The sequence below is a fragment of the Diadema antillarum genome, unplaced genomic scaffold, assembly GCF_040938485.1.
Source record: "Diadema antillarum isolate AM-2024a unplaced genomic scaffold, OU_Dant_1.0 seq00000720_RagTag, whole genome shotgun sequence".
Taxonomy (NCBI): Eukaryota; Metazoa; Echinodermata; class Echinoidea; order Diadematoida; family Diadematidae; genus Diadema; species Diadema antillarum.
The window spans coordinates 1,466,197-1,477,817 of record NW_027271624.1 but is presented as its reverse complement, the minus strand read 5'-3'; the positions used below and the strand labels follow the sequence as shown (position 1 = coordinate 1,477,817).

The 11,621-nt window shown below is 36.8% G+C and overlaps 1 protein-coding gene across 1 annotated transcript; it reads left to right on the top strand.

Moving 5' to 3' along the window:
- The first annotated feature begins 3,696 nt into the window (after positions 1–3,696).
- Positions 3,697–8,511, top strand: LOC139738102 (NHP2-like protein 1). Its single transcript, XM_071648770.1, has 4 exons — positions 3,697–3,801; positions 5,515–5,632; positions 6,942–7,079; positions 7,887–8,511. Exons 1-4 carry the CDS (start codon positions 3,799–3,801, stop codon positions 8,009–8,011), a joined length of 384 nt encoding a protein of 127 aa, XP_071504871.1. The 5' UTR covers positions 3,697–3,798; the 3' UTR covers positions 8,012–8,511.
- The last annotated feature ends 3,110 nt before the right edge of the window (positions 8,512–11,621 follow it).

The following is an 11,621-nucleotide window of genomic DNA, read 5'->3' as shown; positions in this document are numbered from 1 at the left end:
GTGATTGGGCTTCTGAACAATCTCTCAGGCCAAAAAGGTAGTCAATCATTATGTTAGTAGACTATCTCTCAAATAAGTTTTTGGGCAAGTGCTGAAATTGCATGCTGTTTTGTTATTCTAATCCTAACTGACAAAATATGAAACCTCAGTCATGTAAGGCGAGAAAGCAAGTTAAAAACACCGTGCATGCAAAATATTCTGCAAAGATACAGTTTGTACATGAACAACGTGTTATCATCACCAGTGGGCACCCTACGTATATTTTCAAACCAAATATTATCTCTCTCTCTCTCTCTTTTATTCACAATAATGATAGACCTACAATCACAGAACTCTTACACATAGAAGAATCATACCCATTCACAACCCGCTGAGCTCGGTGTCGCCACCGCGCACCCCGGATGTGACGCCTCAGTGCACACGCCGCCATGTTGCTTAGCGGTACCTCCGCAGCTCCTCGCGAGTACGGTACGGTCAACTCACTGATCGGACAGTATGACAGCCGCTATAGCCCTTGATATTTACTTGTACTTGTAAACTGTCAAACTGGTACTTCTCAATCCAGCGTTGACCACAGATTCATGTACTCATTTATGTTATTTATTTCACACTCTTCCCTGAAAGTTGTCTGTATTGAAACAGGTGTTTTTTCCCCTTTCGGATAGATCTATTTGACTTCGGAGACGTGATCTGCTTTGGTATAAAATAATCTAAGACGCGCGCCTGTCCTTGTCTGTGTCCTGCCATTTTTCTGATACCCCTCTCACCCCTATGTCTTGCATTTTCCCCCTCCAATGATATTGTAAGAAGATGTGTGTTCGTGCTTTTGATTTTTCTCCCATTAAACAGGTCAAATTAAATTTCCAGTCAGTCCAGTTGTAAAAATCGATGATTTGTGGATATGATCATGTAATACATCTTCCCCATCTGACACTCGTTCAACATATTAGAAATTTGGAAGACAACATCACCTTAAATATCTATATTCCTGCTGTTATCATTATCATTAGTAGTGTGTAGTATAATGTAGTTACCACTATTGCACATATTGGTATAGGAAGCAATATGCCTATAGGCATGTATACACTGTATATCTGGATACATGAAATAAAACAGAAATCGAGTTCATGCTAATCACCGACAATTTATTTCACCACACCAATTTTTGAGCGATTTGCAACAACACTTGAGAAAGAGCGAATCGCTCAAATATTTGTGTGCTGTAAATAAATTGTTGGTGATCAACATGAAATTGGTTTCTGTTTTACTTTCGATATCATGATATTGCTGCACCAACATGTAGACTACCTGGTACTCAATATATATATATATATATACTGTATATATATATATATATATATATATATATATATATATATATGTAATTATCTATGTATATATATATAAAATATATATATATATATATATATATATATATATATATATATATTCACACACTCACACACACACACATTACAAGCATGAACTCCTTTCAAGATTGTCTTCCACAAAAAACAGAAAGTTAAGTTGGACAGAGTTAATTTTCCTGATTTTTTACAATTTATTTGACATTCATCAAGGTCAAAATTGATTGCTGAGAATCAACCACAGTACAGTGATATACCATTTGCTTGAAGTACACGTACCATTATCATACCTAATACGGCGGCTATAATCACAGGCAGCACATGCGTCAGGAACATATTATGCAAATGATAGGCAAGACCACCAGTGTCGCAAATTTGTGACAACTATTGTAATCACAAAATCAAATGCATATACATCTATGTGAAAATGGACATGCAATAGGGCAACAACATAAAATTCATGAATAATGAACACTGTCTGGCAAGATTATCTAAGGCAATACATCAATATAGTGCACAATTTCACTTGCCCTTGATAGCTTCAAGCGTGATTCAAAAAGAAAATCCTAATGAGTGTAAAAACGCACTATGGTATAGTATGAAAACATATTGTGTTGATCCGCATGCCCTATGGCAATATAAATCTACGAATTATGAACACTGAAAAGAACACCAAAGGCATTCCTGGCAACAGTATTAAAGGCAATACATTTGTAAATGTAAGATTTCACTTGTACTTAGCTCAGCATGATGCAAAATTAAATCCTTAGTAATGAGTTTAACAAACACTAACCCATACACTGTGTAGTATGAAAACATAATTTGGTAACAACATGTAAGCAAAACAAGTATCACAGATATACAACAAATGTTGTATATCACGAAAGCAAATGCCTGTATAATCAACTACATGTATCATGCAATATAGCAACAACATAAAATCCATAAAGAATGAACACTGTCTGGCAAGAATACCAAATGCATTCTTGGCATAACAATATCAACTAAAGGCAATACATGAACATCTGTGTAATGCAAGATTTCACACGCACCCATTTGCTTCAAACGAAATTCTAAGTGAAATCTAAAGAGTGTGAAAACATACTACACTGCATCTCAAAGTATGTACATGTAGGTAAAACAAGTGTCACAAATAAGACAACTACATGTATTGTATATCATGAAAGCAAATGCATGTACAATCACTTAGCATACAATATGGCAGCAAAATAAAACCATGAATAATGGACACAGGCAAGAATATAAAAAAAATATCAAAGGCAATACTGTATAATCCAAGATCTCACTTGCACTTGTTCGCTTCAAGCACAATTCAAAATGAAATCCTTATGATGAGTGTGAAAACATACTACACGTATATGGTATAGTACGAAATGTTAACGTGGCAACAATATGTTGGCAAGACAAGTCTCGCAAATACATGTATGACAAATATTGCATATTGCGAAAGCAATGTCCCGGGGTTACTTTAATACTAGAGTACACAGTCAGTCTAGACAATCTAGTATCTAAACGACTGTAGTGTTGTCACTGACACTGGCCCACCACTGCCCTGGTACTGTGACTCTAACTAGCTAGACAAGAATATATTAAATCTACGTGTAAAGTTTACACCTAAGCTCAAATTTACATAAATTTACACTTTTTTCATGTACAAAGCTGTTTGCCCCAACACACAACGTACAGAGTGTAATATAGCCCCAGGGCCTAAATTAGGCCTACTTGATCTTTTTTATTTTGCATAGTAGTTGGTGGTAAACAGATATGTCGACGGCAAACACAAAATCCAGTGTCTGGGACTACCTTTGCTACTGCGCTCACAAGAAAGCCAACATACGACCGATCCGCCTAATTGTAACGTTACTTGGGGAATTAATTTACTTCTTATTCTCATCATGGCTTGGTGTCAAACTTACCTGTTTCCAAATCCTTTTGTCAAGTGATTTGTGCAGTTTACAGCCGCACAATATGGCATTTTAATGCCTCGCTCAGGGTCTCGGAACGTCAGAAAAACACGGTACAACATGCAGTCACTGTATGTGGATAGCGTCTGCTGGGATTTGCACGCAAAAAAGTTCCGCTAAGCAAAATGGCGGACGTCACGTGACAATGAGTCGCGAGACGGCGACAAAACGGGTGGCGAGTGATTCTTCTATGTGTAAGAGTTCTGTGCCTACAATGTACTTCGAGTACCCTGTACAGAATGACGTTGGGAGAGGGCGCACTAGTACTTTTTGCATAGTACTTTGTACACGTACTACTACCTAGCTTGTACCAGGTACTCTTATTTGGTGGAAAACGTTCACACCACGTGCGAGTAACGTGTAACAGGCCTCAGTGAAGCAGCAAGCCGAGAGGACCTTTCTCCTTCCTTTTTCTCCGCCTTAGCAAATCGTAAATTGCAACAGAAATGGTAAGATGAGTATTGATATCATAATGACCAGTAGACTGGAACCATTTTGATCATTACACCTGAATTGAGTCTGATTTGTTAAAGCTAATTAAGTAACTGTCTCTTATTTGCTACACACCGCACCGGTTACTTATGTGTGGGACTGAAGTGCAGATTTACGTGTTATTATCTGTAACTGTCGACACTGTATAGAACTAGACTCTCGTCGATCTAACGAACGAAATTAGCCCAAAATTTGACCACATCATAGCAAATGATTATCCTCCATGGATTGACAATCTTAACACTGTAATAACGGTATGTTTTGTGTCATGGATATTTGTTTTCATTGCAAAATTCAAGTGCTAGCGGACCAAGACAGAGGCGTCGGGCAAGAGAATTTTAATTTAATTCAAAAAAAAAAGCTACATGATCCTTAATGCTAGACAGAAAGATCCGTCTGTCCGGAGGAGTCTTTATTTTTCTGACGTTATCGCTCTCCTCTGGAGACAAGGGGATCGTGAAGCCAGATGGCCAACGAGATACAGTCTACGCGAAACATACTGTATCCCCGACGCGACGACCAGATGATACGGACCGATCTTTCTGTCAACGTGATCCAACCACTTTTGAGTACCAGTACAGTAGTACCGTAACACTCTTTGTTTATGTAGAACGTGGTTGAATGGAGATTCTACTGTTGAATTGACCCTTAAGAATTACTATCTGCAGCCAAGTCTCTGTCTAGATTCTTAAATGCAGTGCTATTCCATGACTACTAAACTGTAAAACGAATGTTTGAGTGCATTCTAATTTCACGAATTTCGTGAGAGCAGTTTCGCGAAATCAAAATGCACACAAGATTCTAAAGATCTTGTCTACGCTATATACATGAATGTTAGAGGCAACTCGCGAAAATTTCATGCTGCGAATAAGGCCGTCGTCGGCTCTCATTATTAAATTAATGTTCGGGCAAGTGTTTTGCAGCATATTTGAAAATCTGCTGCTTGCCCGACAGGTCAAGTGGCAAATTAAAGTTATGTAGCCATGTAGTGCCCTGCATTTCAAGGATGTCCAGTTATTTTATGTTTCATATGTACACTGTACATTATCTCCCAATACAGTATGAACTGTTAGAACACATTAACCCGTTGAGGACGAGTCGCGAGTACACTCGGGCAGATGTCTATGGGAAATGCGTGTTGTAGCAAAATCAGTCCGTCCTCAATGGGTTAATAATGAGAGGTAACATTGCCGAAAAATATATTCAAACAGACAATCTTTTAGAATTCATGCTGTAATAAAGGTTTTGGGTGAACACAACGTAAATCAAGACAATTTTTGGGAATTTCCACTGGCATTCAATGCATACAGTATGTATACAGCTGTAGTGTAGACAAGAACTTTTGTGAGCATTTTAATTTCACTAATCTTGGCTCTCGCAAATTCACGAAATTAAAATGCATGTGAAAATTTCTGGTTTTACTGTATGTAATAAGGCTGGACTGACATTATACAAACATGAAGGTCAAATAATCAATGTTCATTGAAATGTTTTTTTTTTTTTTTCATCCGAATGGCCTGATATTGATTAGACAAGATAAACGCTGTGTTTTAAATACAATTTGTAGACTAACAGTGGTGACCATATGATACATGGACTAACCAAAACACAGTATTTGTACTAAGTTTTCTCACCATTCTGTTTGTTTTATTTCCCTTTGTGTTTGTCAGGCTGATGAAGTAAATCCCAAGGCCTACCCACTGGCAGATGCTGAATTGTCCAAGAAGCTTTTGGGTCTGGTACAACAGGCTCTCAACTACAAGCAGCTGAGAAAGGGTGCAAATGAAGGTAAGATGAAGGTCATATTAGCCTTACAGGCTTTGAGTGTCTTTTGAATCACCGTTTGGAGTAAAAATTCCTCATTTGTGATAGAGGGTGTGTATTCGACATATTACTCTTGTCAAGACTGTAAGTCAGTGAAAAATGTGTTGGTCTCAGAGACCATCAGAAATTGTGTTTGCATGCTCAAGCACATTTTTTTTTGCAGCTAATGCTTAGAGACTTTTATAAATATGATAATGTGCTTTGCAAGTATTGTGAATTTATTATTATTATTATTATGATATTTGATGCGACAAAGGGCCCCCTTTGGGTGATACTGTCTATAGTTTTGCAGGTTAGTCCTGGGTAAGATAATGGTCCTGGGTAAGATAATGGCAGACACTGTCTTGGCAGCTTTGTGAAACCCAGTGAGCTCCGAGTACTGTAAAAGTGGATATTTTCGCGCAACTAATTTTTCGCGCTTGGCCAGGTCAGAAGAGTTTGGAGCGTTTTTAATTCCGCGGAATCAAGACATCACGCACAGGAACATATGGCAAGCAAAAATATTCGCGTGCTTTTATTTTCGCGCTAGTTTCTGGTTACGCGGAATGCGCAAAAATTTCAACACCGCGAAAATTTGCACTTTTACAGTATTGGAAGTTGTTGTGTGACTGACATTTTCTGTGACATACAACCTCAGAAAATGTCTTCATGAAAGAAGCTTTTGTGGTCACACATCTGATATTTGGACAGATTACACTGTCAGCCTTGTGTAAGTCCAGTCCATATTATTGGTTGTATAACAGTACATTTTATAGTAATTTATGATTTGAAATATTGATCTCATGTCATTGGTGTCACTGGATAGAGGACAATAATATAAAGAAAATATCAACAGAATTCAACATATTTTCACATTTGTTGCAAAATAAAAGAGCACTTGATTAACCTCTTATCAGAAAGCAGAGGGAGCAGTATTATATCTACCATGTGTCAGAAACAAGTCAAGGGAATGTGCACTTTTTATATAAACAATATTTAAAAAAAAATTCTTTATGTTTTCTTGATATCACCCTGCAGTCATGTCACAAACTGCTGTAGTGTTCTTATTCATTGGTGGCAACAATTAAAAGGCTATAAAAAATTCCAACTTTTGAACAGATCGTCTGATTTTCCTTAAACTTTCACTTATGTCTTGTAAGATTATTGCTACATTTACCTAATCCACACATACAACTGTACATGTACATGAGGCTGAACTTGTCCTCTAAACTGACTAAAGTGTTTGTTTCCTCATTTTGATTTTAGTTGTTTTCTTTTTTTTCCACCCATATAGCCACAAAGACTCTGAACCGTGGAATTGCAGAGTTCATTGTCTTGGCTGCAGATGCTGAGCCCCTCGAGATTCTCCTTCATCTTCCCCTCCTCTGCGAAGACAAGAACGTCCCCTACGTCTTTGTGAGATCCAAGGAAGGTAAGTGAAAGGACAGTTGATAACTAAAAGTTCATCAGTGGCATGGGGGTAGAAATGTTTCATTTGCAAAGACTTCTGAGCTCCAGGGGTAGAATTTTTGTTGAGATACTTCAAATAATACTTGCGTGGAAGAGTAGAGAGTGGCAGTTTTTAGTGTGTCTCCTATTTTGTCATAAAGCCAAAGATGTGAAATCAACTTTTGTGCCTGACAAGTAGTTTTCACCATTGACTTGCAAAGTGAAAATTTTGACAAAACTTTGCATAGTACAATGTATTATGAAGCTACAATGTATCAGCTAATTCATTTCAATTTTCAGTTCAAATCAATTCAATTACTGTATTTGTTTCCATCATTAAATGGAAATATGCTATACAATGTGACACATTTATCAATTCCATTAACAATTTGAAAGGACAAATCATTTTAAGTATAATACAAAATATGTGTATGAATGATAATTTAGCAAAAGAAAGGAGCAATGATCACTTTGCAGTTGTAACAAAAACAGATATGGTGATAGAGAGAGAGATCATATTTAAAAGCAAAGCTTGTAGGATGTGGATCACTCTACGTGATTAAAAGCATTAATATTTGGCATCATAATTGGTCATTTCCAGCATCTTCACTGTTAATAGTGATATCTTTACTTCAATCTCATTAATACCATTTCCAGATAAAACTTTAAATTGAAAACTCTACTACTTATACTATGATCAGAGTGAAGGATTACAAAGAAAGGACACTGGAGTTGCTGGTTTGATTTTAGACTCTTTGTTATTTTGTCTTTGTTGTTGTCATTGTAACAGCACTTGGCCGTGCCTGCGGTGTCTCCCGTTCAGTCATCGCGTGCTCTGTGACCACCAACGACGGCTCGCAGCTCAAACCCCAGATTCAGTCCATTCAACAGGCCATTGAGAAGCTTCTCATTTAAATAGTCAACTACTACCTCACATTATCTATTTTTCTCACAAGATTCATATTTTTTTTCTCTCTCTACACACAGTGGTTATTACAACAACTTAGTCATATCTTTACATTTCCTGTTCTACATTGAAATCAGAATCTCCATTTTGTAACTAAGGGCTAATGAATTTCACATACACTCACATAATGAGATATTATGTTGCACTATTACAGAATCTGTTCTGTCAGCGTATTGCAGGATGTATGAGGAAGTGACAGCTGTAATGATGACTGTATAGATGTAAGATTGCTTACTATTTTGCATTTATTTATCTTGTTCATCTTCTGGACACTTTTTCATTAATTTCATTTTAATTCATACTCAACACTTGTTTTTTGTTCTTGCTGAGGAGACACTATATGTATGTCATCAGAAATGCGTTTTTGTTGGATTATTGTGCCAATATATGAGCGAGAAGATGATTTAAATAAGCCATTCCTGTACTAATTGTGCCAATCTTTTTTTTTTTTTTTGGGGGGGGGGGGGGTCTCCTGACAAGGCAAGATGGATGCACCGTACATCCTCAATTTTGTTCAAGTTTTCATATCTAAATCTTGGATTGAGGGACTGCAAAAGCTCCTTTTTCATGTTTTGTTTGTTTGTTTGTTTGTTTTTGTTCCTGTCAGTGTACACTTCACCATAGTATGTACATTTGTCCCCACCTCCCCCCCCCCCCAAAAAAAAAAAAAATAATAAATTGTTGTCCAGATAAAGGACTTATGTCAATCATTGCAAGAGACTAAATTACTGGCATTTCATTGTTTTAAAATCAATGAATGTCACAGGGGTCTCCCACAGAAACTGGAGATACGCAGTAGGTAAAAAACTTGAAAGTTCCCACAGATAACTTCAACAAGAAGAGAGGGATGATAAGAGGCCATGTGTACAGGTGGTCTTTGAAAGTTGTCAAAAATCCTCAAAAGTAGGACTTTCTATTGGCAGAGGGCATACTTAAATAAATTTTAGCTGAAGTCAAGAAGTTTGTGACATCATACTATCTTTTGAGCCAGTAGATTTGCTGTGGTGAGATGGAGAGAGATTTGCATAATCTCACTATGACTAGTGCTCGATCATAATAACTGCACAAGAATTCGCTTGCTAAAGACTTCTTCATTTCCATCTGTGCATCTTTGAACTCGACAGTCAAATTGTACATAGATCAGTCTCGTTTTGAACCATATTCCAGTGGTTTGTTGCGTTTTTAAGAGTGTGAATTTTGTAATAAACTATTTTACAAAACACTGTATGTCAGTAGTTCTTTGTGTGTTTGTATGGGTCATGCTCTTGTACTTGTTACATGGAGATTAAGTTTATATTTTCTGGAATTTTTATAAAGAAAATACAATTTGTACGTGTTTTAATGTCGGGTGCAGCTTTTTTTTCCCCTTTTTTTTTATTGGATGACCCAAATGATTTTGCCAGGTACACTGTATTTTCTGAAAAAAAAAAGACAAAATAGTCACGTACATGAGCTCACTGCTGAATCCTACCATACAATACATGATCATTTTGTCCTACGTATGAAAGACAATTCAGACACAAAGGAAGAACACACACACACACAAAAAGGCCTGAATAAACAAAATAAACTTTCCAATGTATTTGATATTAATTTCAGTACATTGTGCATTCATGTTGGTGTCTGATGAATATCGCATTGTAAACTTCATCTCAATTTTTATTTAGACCATTTTTCTTTCGGTTGTGTGTTTAAACATATGCATGATGTGTGTTTGTGTGTATGTGTGAGTGTTATTGTGTTCTGATTTGGTGTGCTTGATTCAAATTTCATTTTTGTCTAAATTTTAAGATTAAAAATAAATATTATTTGTAAAAACAAGCTTTAGAAATAAACTCAAAATTGATATTTTTTTTTGTTTCTTTTTGTTGAAGACCTACTACAAATGATTAAAAGACTACTTAAGTGTCCTGTACATTTGATTGTGTGGCCTTTAAAATTTTGTATTTGAACTTGAATTTTTCTTAGATAATCCTTAATGGAGCATAAAAAGTGCATTTCATGTTCTTAGGTTGTTAAGCGAACAAACATTGTTCATCATCATCACCATTCAAACATCATTCTCACTTAATTGAATTTAGGGATGCGCCTATGCGAATCCATGATGATTTCGCAAACTGCTGTGATAAACTTGCTTCTTGTCGAGAGGTTCCATAAGTTCTATTGGGAAAAATGAAACGCTCCATATGTGGACGTGAAACAATCACTGAATTCAGAAAATGCGGAATGTATCACTGTATTCTAATCTAGGTTCGTACTCGTAATTTTGCCAGACAGGGATGTGAAAGTTTGGAGTTTATTCTGATTTTATTATTATTATTATTATTATTATTATTATTATTATTATTATTATTATTATTATTATTATTATCATCATCATCATCATTATCATTAATATTGGCTGCCCAAAATCCACTTTTCAGACTTTTGCAATTCAAATGCATTTAAATGTTCTCAGTTTAATGTACTTGAGACTTGTTTTGTTGTAGATTTGAGATTTTTTCCATTCTGGAAGTGCTCTCACACCCCTGGTAAAGAGTTAAGTAGGGCCTACGTGTACACAAGTAGGCTACATCATAATTTGTTTTTGATGAGAGTTTTATGCTAAGTTTGACAGAGAAGAATGCAAAATATTGATACTGGAAAATTTTCCATCTTCTTTAAAAGTAAAGTACAATGTTATTGAGGTTTTTTTTTCATTCTACCCATAATCACATGCACACTCGTACATACACGCACTTATACAGGTGTACAACCATCAACAACAACACAAACAACAAAGGGGCGGATCCAGGAATTCCGTAAAGGGGGGGGGGGGCGCAAACAATATTAAGTTTTTTGTTGCTACTTCCGGGTTTCATCTCCTTTTTTAATTTTAATTTTTCTTTTTAAAGAGGGGTGCGCACCCAATGCGCACCCCTATGGATCCGCCACTGCAAATCGGTTAAAGACGTTAAAATTTTCAAGATCTCTGTGGATTATCGGTAAGTAAGGTCACCATCTGCATGTCGGCACTGTCCAAGATATACCTGGCAAAATGGAAGCTTCCCGCTTTTCTAATGGATGGAAACCAAGGAATCATTGAGCGATATACGTCTTTCATCGATGAGACGAAGTGACCCTGATGCCTTTAGTACATCTGTCATGTAAGATAATGAATTGCTACCTCCTACCATGCGTATTGATCACTCCGCTGATTACTTTCTTTGTGCAGTGTGCATCCTCAATCCTCCGGGAAGTCTATTAACGCTGGAGCGGGATGGGGTTCATTTGCGCCCCACTCAACCCCAGTTCCTTCTTTCAGGGCAAAAATCCGCTGGGAGGACCCAGTTTCATTCACTTGATTTAGAGCGTTTAGTAAAGTATTTTTTTTCCTTCTCCAGCTTAAAGTAGAGTAGTTTTATCGCAGTAAAACAAGACACAGAAATCAGTTACACCCTGTTACTATATTTAGTGTATTATGGGTGAAGCATCACGGGGCTGCACATACACCCCTCCCAATCCATCGAAAGGCTGGTCCGTCAGTCAGTACCATCAGACGCCAGACGAAATGCCAGC